Genomic DNA, 14,533 nt, shown 5'->3' with positions numbered 1-14,533 from the left:
TTTAAAACATGTTATCACCACTAAGATACTATTTTTTAGACTCTTACATAAATCTCAAATTATTCTGGGTAAGAAAATAAGGTTTTGGATATTTTTAGATAACTCATAAATAAATAAAAATTAAATTAATCTTAGAAAATAAAACACAAATGATTTAAAATTTAAATAAAAATAAATAAATTTATTTGATAAAGTCTAAATCAATTAGTATTTTTCTAGTAAGTTGATATGGTGGTTTTTTTTAAGTGAAACATCTTATTTGATAATTTTTTTTCATTCATAATCTTTAGTTATGGATTATTATTTAGAATATAAGATATCACTTCTACTTTTTCATTCTCTCACATGTATATGTATATCCATTCATTTCCATCTCTTTTTAGAATCTTATCATATTTCGTAGTAGTTGGAGAATTAAGGATTTTTTCAATTCAAGTGTCTTTACCTTTGAGTTTCTAAGTATTGAATATTCTTCTTACTTAAGATAGGAAATTTTCAAGAAAATAGATGTACCTCTTCCTTTTTAATCTAGACTAAATAAAACAAATAAATAATAATATTTCATGCAAATAATTCCTTTAATGCTTAAATATTTACCCATCACTAAATATTATGTCATGATAAATATTATGCCATAATATTTTCAACGAGCTTAAAAGGAGGTTTTGTCTAAATCACTTAAGTGAGAGCTCCATCTAATACCTCACTCAACAAAACTATTTTCACTCAAGGCAAGATATATAATTTATTATCCATGTATTCTATTTTTTTTTTTTTTACTTTTTTGAATATGTATGTTATATATACATGTAATGCGAATTAGAATTACATGCTCATGTATGAAATATAAGACATGTGATATCACAAGTCATAGATGATTTTTGTGTACCATCGATAAATGTATGTATTGTGTATAGAACTATGTTATAACAGAGATCCATAGCTTCAATGATAAATGTGTAGAGTAAAACATCCGATGGTGAGAAAACTAAAGAAAATATCAAATTATGTTTATTGGATTAAAATTTTGAAAAGAAAAATATTTAAAATCATAATTTTCCAGTATGAACCTACTTACAAACTAACATAATATTTGAAAAAAATAAATAAAAACTTCAAATTAATAAGTCAAGTTATAACAAATTTGTCAAAACTAATTTAAGACGTGGATGTAAAAGTATAACACAATTTATCTATAATAAAAATATAAAAGCGACTCTCATATCCTTCATACTAAACTAATATATTTTAAATAAAAATATATTAGTTTGAGTTAGATAAAAAATCAAATCAATCTAATTGTTGAATTAAATAATGAGATACCCCAGTCCAATAAACAATCAACTTGCAAAACATTCATACAATAATAAGGCACGTATAATTTGTAAAGACACAATTTGAAGCATTTATTAATTAGGTGAAGATCTACAATGATTGACAACTTTTCATTGAATTGCATTAATATGTATGTCTACATGTTGGAAAAAAACTTGGTTTGGAAATTGAAATTTTGGATGCAAGTGGATCTAGCTAGGACCATATATCAAGTTACAGGAATATGTCATTTTATTTTATGATATCATTTATTAACAAACTAAAAAAATTAAAATGCAATACTTTAGTTTGAGTGACAAATCATTTTAGAACATATTATAAAGTATTTAGAGTAATAATTCTTTACAGTAAATTATATATTAATAAAGATTATAATTTTATATCTATTAATTTTATTAAACATTTCAAATTCAATTTTAGCTAATTTATCATCTATTAACTATAAACTCACCCTTTAGTCAAAATTTTCTAAATATAGGTTTTTAACCTATAAACTAAACTAAAGTATTCTGGTTTCTAAAGGTTTTTCTTTATACGAAGGTATGAAAGAGAATTATTCCACGTATATATGGACAAATATCTCTCTTAAGCATTTCCAGAAAAGAAAATAAAAAATTAACATTTTGTATATAAATTAAAATTAATTTATAGTTAACGTAAAATAATAATTTTTAAAATCACATAATTTCTTTTAGAAATTAATTTATGTTTAAAGTAATTTTTATTTATAAATTCTTTTCCCTTCCTGGTTGTAAAATGACTCATATTCAATTTTATTACTATGTCAATAAGTTCAATTAGTTATTTTTTATGATATCCATATAATATAATATATGTAATAGATAGATCAACTGTGTCTTAGAATGTATATGTAAAGCCAAGGAAATACTATCTTAATCAATTTTAATCAAACTTTAATTGATTAGGTTAATACAAATAAAACCTTATTTCATTTTTGTATTAATTGATTAGGCATAATTCATTAAGTCATCATTTAATCGATTAAGTAAATAATATAATCAATTAATAATGGTTTCATATAATTGATTAAGTCACTAATATAATTGATTAATATTGACAATTACTTAGTTTTTCTTTAAATCTTGCATCTTCTCTCATTTCAAGAGAATAATACTTTGTGATTCTAAAATCAAGAGAACATGTGTGAGAGAATCTTGAGCGTTCCATCTTTGCAGAAAACGTTTCTATTCAAGAAGATTAAAGATTGAAGGGCTTTACTCTTGGCTATAGGTTTGAATTCTAAAATCTTCAATTCAAGTGATATCTTCCTTGTATCCTTGTTATGTAATTTCATTCTTTGTGTTGTAATTCTCCTTTATGTAGAAGGTTATGGTGATTGTGTGAAGTGTCACCTAGTCTTGTGTTTCTTGGAGGGATTATTTAAGGTTTTGTTTAAATCTTGATTTTAGAATTATGTAAGTGCACTTGTAATATGAAACTTTCGATCTTTAATGGAATTTCTAGCTCAGGTGACTAAAGAAATTGGATGTAGATTCGTTAGAATTGAACCAATGTAGTTCTCTTGAAATGTTGTTATTATGACAATAAAAAGATTCAATTAGTTATTTTTTATGATGTCCATGTAATATAAGAGGTGTAATAGTTAGATCAACATTAATGTTAGTGTGTGTCTTAGAATGTATGTAAAGCCAAGGAAAAAAAAACTCTTAATCAATTTTAATCGATTAGGTTAATGCAAATTGAAACCTTGTTTCATTTATGTATTAATTGATTAAATATGGACATAATCAAATTCAATTATTATTTAATCAATTATGTAATAACATAATATTAACACATATTGGTTTCATTTTCTGAGTTTTGCAAAAAATACATTTTAATTGATTAAGTTTATAAAATAATCGATTAATATTTACAATTACTTAACTTTTCCATATTTAATTCAATACATGTTATTCTATAATTAAATCTAGATTCTTGTCAGTGTATTATTGAATGGTTAATTATGTTTGGACGGTATAATGTTGTATATTTGGTGGTTTGATTTGTGTGTTGTTTGAGATTACAAATTGTAAAATTTTTCTAGCTTACCTTACTATATGTTGTGGTATGGTTTTTCGTTTGCAATAATTATATGGCATACGCGAATAGAAGATTGTGTAAGTGAAAGAGATGTGCTAAGGTGAGACCATTGAGGACTTGTTTAAATAGTAATTATCACTTATGTATATAACTTTTATGTTATATAGATTCTTCTAGTTTATGGAGTTTTATATATTTTGAGGATTTAAAACTATGATTCTCATAAAAAATTGTAAATACATCTTATATACTTATATCTCTCTTTGTGACATTATCAATTATCTAATGATATAATTAGTAGATTAATTTTGCTAATTTGGATCATTACACCTTATATATTTAAATATATTTTGACCATGATATTGAAAATACAATAAGTATAAATGCATTTATTAAATTAAATATGAAATATCATTATTTAGCAGTGAAATATATTTTAATATATGATCAATGATAGCTTTTTTCAAAATTGTTCTAACTTAACAACATAATTTTATTTAATAGTGTTATTTTCTTTAATTATTCATCACTATATGAAGAAGATATGAAAATAGTATTAGTCTTTAGCTTTATGATTTACTTTTTGTATTCTTTATAAAAATATAATATTTTTTTTCTGATTTTTAGACTTATAATGAAATTATGTTAAACCAGAATATTAATATTAACAATTTAAATTAGATTATGTTATAGATGTTTTAAATTTGAAGAAAATTAATAAAAGTTTTCTAAAATAAATATTTAAAAAAAAATTGTACTTTAAAAGAACGGTTCATAAGTTGGTCCTGCACCCATAAGTGAGAGGCCCATTAGCTGAACTAAATTGGCAATTCAAAACATAGGCGTTTCGTTGCCACTAGTATCAATGTGTTTCCCATGTAAATAAACTTAATTATAATGTCCTTCCTTGGCCACCTAAAGAGCTCATTTTGCCATTGACATAAAGGAATATAATAGATTAATCACACTCAAACCAAATGTTAACCTTCAGGAATGAAGAAATGGAAAGATTGAGCCACTGTCCCAGTTACTAGTTCATTAAACTACATAGCACTTCATAAAACAGAGTCCACTTTGTCACAAACTCTGCCGCCAAAGAGTAACGTGGTTTTTTCAAGCTCCTACTCATATACACTCGTTATCATACAAACTCGTCAGAACTTTCCCTGAATGGAATTTTTTTCTTATCCCATTTCGATTTCAAATTCTTTGAAAAACAAACAAAGAACCTCTTGAACCCAATCCTAACCGGATTTTGTCATCTACATAAGTGATTTTAAGTTTAACTTCACTCTGGCCACCATACTGGACCTTCCATGATCCTACTTTTATTTCAGGTGCTTCAAATATAACTTTAATCCATTCACTATCCAGCGCCGTGAGTTTTCCTGTCTCACATTAGCATGCATCAAATCAGCATAGAAGTTTAACAATAAAAAAATATTTGGATTTGGATCACAGACTAGAGATAGAAAAAAGAAAACAAATACAGTAAACCACTTTTATCCTTGGAATGCAATTGTTCGCTTCAAATTCTAATGTTACAAAACCTTGACTTTAGTTTCTAAAACTAACATAACTTAGTGCCTGAAGACTCTTCGGTATACAAAGGTACAAGGGCAGATTTATTTATTCATATGCAAAGAAGATATTTCCAGATTCTAATCCCATAACAATCAGACACCAAGGCACAATTTAATCACTGTGTCAGTATTAGTCCATATTAGTTTAGTTTCTAAAGTTTTAAAAGGTTGGGAAACACCATTCACTTTGGTCCTTAATATCAGTGAAAAAAATGTAATAGAAGAGGACTAAAATGAAGGTTTTCCAATTTAAGGGACTAGAGTGATTAACATAACTTCTGATAGAGTTTGCTACAAATAGTCTGTTTTAATTTGAATAACGCCTTGGTTTACCGGGAGAAACCTAGTATTTAGAGTTATGGATTTGTTTCTGAACCGTTTTTGTTTTCTCTTTTCTGTTACCACTAGCTTTTATTTCAGATAAATGGGCTACTTTATGGTTGTAGGCAAATGTGTATTGATTAGCTATTTAAAGCCATAACTAACTTACTAAAATTGAGTCATTTCAGTCCAGTTTTTTGTGTTTCCATTCTTAGTTTTATTTTCAGATAAAAGTTCTCAACGATTTTTAAGACCCAAAGTGGAGGTTTAGTGCCAAATCATTCTTTTATTTTCTTTTTGCTTTACTATTGATAAAAACAACTTAAAATCATCCAGTCACCATTTAATCCCTTGGTTTAGGGTTTGAAATTCACAAATTTAAAATTTTCAGTTTTGCTATCAATAGCTTTTCTAGTTATGATATCAACAAGTGGAAGTTTCACACATCCTTTAAATAGTTGAATGACATACCCTTCAGAGACACCTCTGCATCCAGAAAGCCTAAAACAGAAAGCGTGACCTTGTTTCTCACAATATCAGGAGCCTCGACTGCTTGAACCATTTCCTTTGTGTTGAAGAAAAGGCGCCCAATTGCACTCCTATAGCCACCTCCAGGTGATGTTGGCCGTGAACAGTACACCACATCCCACTCTGAATAGCAAACACAAGGAAGAGTTAGTAAAGCAAGAATTCAAACTGATTCAAATCTTGTCGAAAAAAATGTGCATATAGAATGATTAAAACTAAGAAGTTGATGTGGACTCTTTTAATAGATAATATCTAATGCATATTCAATACAGTGAGGACAAAGATAAAATGCAGAACAATCAACAGCATCTTTGAATACATATAATGGTGTGTGAAATGAAATGATATGAGATAGACATAGCCCGAGGATCTTGTTGCCTTGTTTTCTAGATCCATTTCCAGTTTATGTGTCCCCTAAAAGTGTCGTATTATATTCACTTTGCTTTATTTTGTTCTTTTCATAATTTTCTTTGCAAATTCTTGTGAACGACTTAATTTGAAACAGAGCAAAAACAATATGGTATTTTATACTTACAAGTTACAAGTGAAAACCTAACCAGGAATTATTTAGAAAATAAAAAGTCAAAGGCACCCACCAAACTTTCTTTGCAAAGGTTAATAATAAGATTTAGCAAAACATGAAAAAAGGCTTTTAAGGACTTCTAACAGAAACTTAGGGTGAGAAGCACAATAAGCATTCACCTCCAAATATTAAAGGGCATTTCACTGGCTCACTCACGCAGTACTTCTGCAGTTCCTGAGCCACTTCAGCCACCTCTTTATGCTCTTCGTTCTTCAGTAAAACTCCTCCATCTGTTTGCACAACCTGATCAAAAACTCATATCTCTAATTTTAGGGCTGGAAACAAATTCAAAAATATTAATGGAACGAAAATGAAAATGAGTATTGTAATTTGTAATCAATAACTAACTCATTGCTTAAAAAGGAGCAAAATAAACAAAAAACACGAGCCTTGACATATATATATATATAGTATAAAACTTAGATGCAGTTTTTCAAGAACTTTTTAGTGTTTCTACAATCGAAAATCGAACTTCATCTCAAAATTCAATGCCGACTTCAAATGCAATTTTTTATTGTGTGAAAAGTAAACTTTACTGGAAGAACACCAAGAGTACCCAAAGAGTAATATTAAGCATTGTCCGATGGAGATGTCACATTAATAAGTGATATGTGAGAATAATGTATACAAATGAAGTTGAGGTAGGTGTATCCGGAAAAACTTCTCCATAAATATTTTTATAAGAGAGGAATAAGAGGAAAGGCAAAATTACCTTCTGTACAAGTTAAAAAATTAAATTTTTGAGAATTTATATGAAAGAGTTTCCACAAACGAACTTACATGGAGAATCTTAGTTCATTTCCTTTCTTATTTTTCTCTTTTATAAGTGTCTATGAAGAAGCTTATCCAAAGGAACTCTTAGAATCAAGCTCAACTTCTTTTACGATATAATCAAAATCCTAATAGCTAGTGTTAGGTCTAACTAGCAATGGTTATCAAACCAATCACATAGTCAATCTAAAACAAAATTCCAAAATTGCCATAACAAAATTTATGTTTCATTAAACTAGGAAAAAAAATCCGTCTCAGATTGAAAAAAAAAATATTGTTAGATTCTCTCAAATTATAAAAAATACGGTCTCAATTCCTGGAATCACACGGTGTCAACAAATATGATGACTGAAGGTAAACACGGGTTTCAAAATTTGAGAGATTAATTATTTTTTCTTCCATATGAGCAACTAAACAAGGATTTATTCCAAATTTCACAATAAACATAGTTAAGCAAAAAATCTATTTATTACAATAAAATTCTATTCACAAATTGTTTTCATCCGAGCAAATTAAACTGAGCTGGATAAACCATTCACAATAAAACGACTCTACCTTCGAGAGAATAGATGCAACGAGATCGTCAGGGCCTGTTCGCACGTTCGGATTGGAAACGGAAACCGAAGCGGCGATTCTGAAACCGTTGGAACGGCGATTGAGGAGAGGAAATCGAAGCGTGACGGAGTTGTTCGTCGGAGCATTGAGTTTGAACGAAGAAGGAAGGAAGAGAGAAGTTGCAGAAGCTGAAGCCGCAGCCATGGCGATCCACTTCACTTAGCCGAACGTGACAGTGACCGGAAAAACGTTGAAGCTTGTAATGGATGCGTCGCATGTGCCACGTGTGATGAAAATCGAGGTGGGTCCCACGTGGAAGAGGATTATTGGTTTTTGTGGTGCCACGTAAGCAACTCTTACTCGCCTTATCTTTGAGGTTTTGATATGAGTAATGGAATATTAATCGATAAAATATCTCTTGCATTTTGCATGGGGTGTGTTTTTTCCAGGGAAAATAAATTTTAAAATATGCAATATTTAGAATTATAAATAAATACGTATTATTAATTCAAAGATATATAACCTGTAAATAGTTCGTACTGAAGAATGAAATGATCAAATTTTAGAAAGTTTTTTTTTAAGTTGAAAGTGTGAGTAATATAAGAATTGAAACGAAAAGGAATATTTTTATATATTAATTTAAATAGAAATTTAATTTGAAGAGAATTATTTTTAATATAAACTTTTTAAAATGTTTAATAATTTAATGAAAATGACATGTGAAAGAAGTATAATATAATAATGAAATTAAAATAAAAAAAGTATTAAATCATCTAACAATTGAGTTGGATTTCATTTAAATTTGAGTTATAATTTTTAAAGACTTAAAAAATAATATTTTATAAGTGATAGTGTAATAATTCTCAACTATTTTAATATTAAAATATTTTAATATAAATAGTTTGGTAAGGAATTGATATTTATTATTTTAAAATATATTACTTTTTAAAAATAAATTTTCTAAAGTTTTCTGACTTCTCTTAAGGCTTCTTATTTCATGTTCATTTGTTTGAAGAATATTGTTGGCTGAATGATCTCGTAACAAGATCTCCAAGTTTAATCGATCAATTTCTCAGATAAAGTTGGTTTTTTTGTTCCTTTTCTTTGACCAGTTTTGTTTTCCTTACATGCTAGTTATCTTTGTTTTGCATGTGAAGTTTTAGTCTTCTATAAAATTATCTATTGATCAGTGGTCCTAACAATGTATCTTGATGGTGTTTATGTTATTTGTAGGAACATATAGGAATTTTTGTACGTTGGAACTATTTTAGGCTTTCTAGAACAGTTTGGTAGGGAAACTAATATTTGCTATTTATGATAATAAGTATGTAAGTATGTTTGATAAATTATGATATGTATACTAGTTTGAAATTATTACAATTTGAGTGAATAATTGTCTATTGATGAATATTGTGGTATATGATTGTAATATGATGTTTCCTTGAACATGTTATGTTGTTGTTTTGAGCATATGTGTGATATAAATCTGTTATAGAGTTGGAAGTAGTGAAATAGAAATGTTGATAGGTGGTTTTTTGGTCTAAATTGAGGTTTTTGTAGGTGAATTCCTTAAGTCCCTGTTCACTTGAATGGATTTGAGGAAGAGTGATTGAATAGATTTGAAATTATTCGAAGGTAAATTTTTTGTTATTTATTTAAGTGAATTTTGGAGGTAAATGAAATTGGATTTGGAAGTAAAGTTTGTGAGAATTAGTGTAGAATTTGATTGATGTGATATATTAAAAAAAGGGTTAAATATGTTTTTAGTCCCTAAACTATTGGCCATTTCTGGTTTTCGTCCCTCTTTCAAAGTAAGGTATTTGTTGCTAAATGAGGACCAAATTTTTAAACAGTGTTTAGTTTTCGAGGACTAAAACGAATGTTTCGAAAAGAATGAGGACCAAATTGTACCTTACTTTGAAAGAGGGACGAAAACCAGAAACGGCCAATAGTTTAGGGACTAAAAACATATTTAACCCTTAAAACAATTTACTTTCAAATTTGTACTATACCTCAGTGACCGATCGACAAAGGAGAGAACCGTAGCCAAAATAGTCAACCGATCGTGTGTCCGGCGAGCGCAAACCAGAAAAGGTAGATATCATTAATGGTCAATTAATACGTTTAATGGTCATATTAAGGACAAATATACGGTATTTATGAGTGATTGACAGATTATATTGCCCAAAAATATACTACACTAATGGTTAATCAATGGACTTGGTTGCCACAAGTTCTATAAATATACAATTGGTATCCAGGTACAAATATCTTTGACTATCCTAATAAAATAGTGACCTTTTTATGAAACAAATCTGACTTGAGCGTTGGATTTTCCTCTGCAAGTCAACAACCTATCGGAATAGATTGTGTTCTCGAAAAAAATTGAAGATCGAAAAAGAGCATAGAAATGAATATTTTAAAGCAAAGGCTACATAACATGGGTCATCGTCTCGACGTGAAATATCATCAACAAGATAAGTATTTTTGAAATATGAATATTTCATTGAAGATAAAATAATGAAAAATCTGTCTGTATGTTATTTTATAGCATCGTTCGAGTTTTCCCACATGAAAGCAGCGTGAAGTCTCTCCGCCACCAAATTATATTCCTTCAACCATTCTTCCTCTCACTGTCTTTAATATTCCATGTGTGCATATATTATAGAATGGTGGGGTGACTTTATTTTCAGTGAAACTTGATTTAAAATTTTTATGCTGCATATAACAGCGTCACATGATTCCTTCATCATTTTATAATTTTCTAACCTTATTATGGTGTTTCCCTTCATTTATTAAATTTTATTTTAGACTTTGCATCATAATGATATAGTTCACAGAGTTACTCAACTATAATAGGCTCCAGAAACATCTTTATTTTGAACAACAACAAAATACTCATTTTTTATCTCAAGGAAGCAATATTCACTTTTCGTCTAGATTCTTTATCTGGTATATGATAAATCGCATCATGTTTTCAAGGCCACTTTGGTTTAACTTATGATTATTGACGTATCAGATATTTCTTGAAGCATTCTTTCAAAACATCACTGCTTAGTTGCCTTTGGTCAATATAATCACGTGACTTTTCCAGGAGGTTTGAAGAGGCAGGCTTAATCCAGATCACTCCCAAAGACCAAATACATCGTTGTCTTTTCCCGCCTCACCAAAACCACCCTTACCGAAAAGGGAATCATTTGATATGTCAACAACAATTACCCAGCGGCCCCTGAAATCCCCAAGGCTCCCGCCAGAAGGACATGGTCTCTCAAATCAATTATGCTCCTGCCACTGGAACTTGACCGCCAATGCCGCCAGGCCAAACCCCAGGGTTCCTACCACTACAGCTAGATCGACATAACTCGCACCCTCAAGATTGTTAACATCGTCAACAAGGATAACGACAAGTTTTGGTACACCATCAATGGTGTTTCACACAATGATAGCAAACCCCGCTCAAGATCGCCTCCTCTGCTGCCAGAGCCAAGTGGCTTTATCTCCTCAATAATGACCACCGTGTGACGATTTCAGTATCCTTGGTGGCGAGCATCGCCTCCGAAACTACCGCTCCGCCACCAGCGTCCTCGCCTTCAATCGCCCGTCTGTGTCTTCCTGCACCGTTGGGAGAACGCGCCACATCAAAACCTCCAATCTAATTTCATGGCAGCCTCTGTCCTAATCGTTGCAATTTACAATGAGCAGACACGACAACAAGCACAATCGAATGGGTGATGGCAAAGCTTCTTCAAAACCCAAGGGCTTCCAACCCCAAGCAAAGGGAGCAGCCTCCTCCTTCATCCTGTAACGTGTCGCTCCTGCGACTGGATTTCCACCACCGCCATCGAAGCACCGCGGTCCAACCAGGTGGAGGCCACTCTCGCCTACTCCACCGCGTCCTTAAGGAATCCAGTGACTTCGCCACTGTTGAAGAGTCTCCGATTGACATTCACCCTGCCGTCAATGGCACCATCAGGAGCGCCTTTTCCATGTGAGAGAATCGCGACTCCATCCTCATCACCGCCGATGCCTATAACTGAAGGGTCAGTGTCTTTCATGGTAGTTCAAACCTCTCGCCATCTCTTCCCCGCATGGGCTAAACCATAAAGACGCCGCCGGCGTACCCTAAAGACTAGCGGCCTTCGACTGTGACTTGACAGCCGTCATCCCATTGCTGCCTTTGCAACATTCTCTCGTAGAGAGCTGAGCCGCTCCTCGAAGGCTCCAACCAGATCCTCGCCATCGTCGACTCTCGTTAGGGCTTTGATGCAATCCATTAAGCTATAACCTGGTCGCAAGGACCATCATGAAATAGTCAAATGCGTTTTTACTACCAAAGCTCGTATTCAAGGTTGTTTGACAAAAAGTCATTCTGCAATATGCTTCTTAAAAGGAAAGGCGTACGAGGCTCTACAAAACCGTGCCCAAGCACACTTTGTATGTTATGAGTCGTCATTGCTCGAGAAAAAGGATGGTAGACCTATATCTTATGCAGGAACTTAACTCTTCAAAGTTTCGAAGAAACAATTGCAAAGTCAAAGAGGTCTACAGCGTATTACCTGATGGATTCGAATTTGTTTCTGTAGATATTTTTGGGACCGAGAGACTAACCTGCTGACGTGTCTGGGCCGCTCGCTCGCTTCCAAACTCCTGCTATTGGTCAATCGATGTTGGCACAAACCGATCGGTCTCCTTCTTGACGAGGGAGGATGTACCTGCAAAAGGTACTCCGACGCCCAAGTTAGGCGTGTGATTTGAAGAGCCTCGGCTCTTGGTTGAATATTTAGTGAATGATTATCACTATTGAGTATTTGAGAGTAACGTAGAGTAAATAATGCGTAAGTGGAACGTACCTGGCTTTTGGCCCTGGCTTTGTATTTATAATTTATCTCATGGATCCTGAGTTGATATAAGCCCAATAAAATATAAACAGAATAAGATATAAACAGATTACCTGAATATCCGGTTGGTTGTTTGTAACCACTCGGTTAATATTTTATACTATACATTATGCCCCCCAAGTCCGAGTTAAGCGGTTGGCTTTAGCCGTGGTTAACTATAGGACTGATGAGTTTGAGGGAGGCTGTGTTGGCGGAATTGAAAGCGTTTTACCGCTCGACTTTCAACATTAACCGAGCGGGATTTACCGCTCGTCCTTCAATAGGAACCGAGAGGAATTTACCTCTCGGTCTTCTACGTTAACCGAGAGGGCTTTACCTCTCGACCCTCGACATTAACCGAGCGGGATTTACCGCTCGTCCTTCAACATGAACCGAGAGGGATTTACCTCTCGGCCTTCGACTTTAACCGAGCGGGATTTACCGCTCGTCCTTCAACATGAACCGAGAGGAATTTACCTCTCGGCCTTCGACTTTAACCGAGCGGGATTTACCGCTCGTCCTTCAACATGAACCGAGAGGAATTTACCTCTCGGTCTTCAACATTAATCGAGAGGGTTTTACCTCTCGACCTTCAACATTAACCGAGCGGGATTTACCGCTCGTCCTTCAACATGAACCGAGAGGGATTTACCTCTCGGCCTTCGACATTAACCGAGCGGGATTTACCGCTCGTCCTTCAACATGAACCGAGAGGAATTTACCTCTCGGTCTTCAACATTAATCGAGAGGGTTTTACCTCTCGACCTTCAACATTAACCGAGCGGGATTTACCGCTCGTCTTTCAACATGAACCGAGAGGGATTTACCTCTCGGCCTTCGACATTAACCGAGCGGGATTTACCGCTCGTCCTTCAACATGAACCGAGAGGGATTTACCTCTCGGCCTTCGACTTTAACCGAGCGGGATTTACCGCTCGTCCTTCAACATGAACCGAGAGGGATGTACCTCTCGGCCTTCGACTTTAACCGAGCGGGATTTACCGCTCGTCCTTAGACATTAAGCGAGAGGAATTTACCGCTCGTTCTTCAACACGAACCGAGAGGGATTTACCTCTCGGCCTTCGATATTAACCGAGCGGGATTTACCGCTCGTCCTTCAACATGAACCGAGAGGGATTTACCTCTCGGCCTTCGACTTTAACCGAGCGGGATTTACCGCTCGTCCTTCAACATGAACCGAGAGGGATTTACCTCTCGGCCTTCGACTTTAACCGAGCGGGCTTTACCGCTCGTCCTTAGACATTAAGCGAGAGGAATTTACCGCTCGTTCTTCAACATGAACCGAGAGGGCTTTACCTCTCTCCCGAGGGGGATTTATCGCTCGGTCTTCGACCTAGGAGTGCTTCCTAGGGAACGGGCTTTACCGTTCGGCTTTGAGAGGGTTTTACCTCTGTTTTGAGCTAGGATTGTTTCCTAGTGAACGGGATTTACCGTTCGTCTTTGAGAGGGCTTTACCTCTCTCCCGAGGGGGATTTACCGCTCGGTCTTCGACCTAGGAGTGCTTCCTAGGGAACGGGCTTTACCGTTCGGCTTTGAGAGGGTTTTACCTCTGTTTTGAGCTAGGATTGTTTCCTAGTGAACGGGATTTACCGTTCGTCTTTGAGAGGGCTTTACCTCTCTCCCGAGGGGGATTTACCGCTCGGTCTTCGACCTAGGAGTGCTTCCTAGGGAACGGGCTTTACCGTTCGGCTTTGAGAGGGTTTTACCTCTGCTTTGATCTAGGAGTGTTTCCTAGTGAACGGGATTTACCGTTCGTCTTTGAGAGGGCTTTACCTCTCTCCCGAGAGGGATTTACCGCTCGGTTCCTGACTTGATCGTTAATTATGAACTTTGCTGACGAAATTGGCAATCAGTGTTTGTAATAGGAGACTTCCCCTTCGTTAATTGAATTCCAT

General features: G+C 33.7%; 1 protein-coding gene across 1 annotated transcript; it reads right to left on the bottom strand.

Annotated features, from left to right (window-relative positions):
* Positions 1–4,334: 4,334 nt before the first annotated feature.
* LOC124831267 (Plastid-lipid associated protein PAP / fibrillin family protein) lies at positions 4,335–7,981 on the bottom strand. The gene is made up of 4 exons (XM_047305205.2): positions 7,741–7,981; positions 6,534–6,657; positions 5,775–5,954; positions 4,335–4,787 (listed from the first exon to the last, which is right to left on the bottom strand). The coding sequence occupies exons 1-4, from the start codon at positions 7,942–7,944 to the stop codon at positions 4,600–4,602; spliced, it is 696 nt and encodes a 231-aa protein (XP_047161161.1). The 5' UTR covers positions 7,945–7,981; the 3' UTR covers positions 4,335–4,599.
* Positions 7,982–14,533: the final 6,552 nt, after the last annotated feature.

This window comes from Vigna umbellata, chromosome 1, assembly GCF_029865625.1.
Source record: "Vigna umbellata cultivar VRB3 chromosome 1, Vumbellata_1.0, whole genome shotgun sequence".
Taxonomy (NCBI): Eukaryota; Viridiplantae; Streptophyta; class Magnoliopsida; order Fabales; family Fabaceae; genus Vigna; species Vigna umbellata.
The sequence above is the reverse complement of the archived record's forward strand: the minus strand, read 5'-3'. Positions and strand labels throughout refer to the sequence as shown.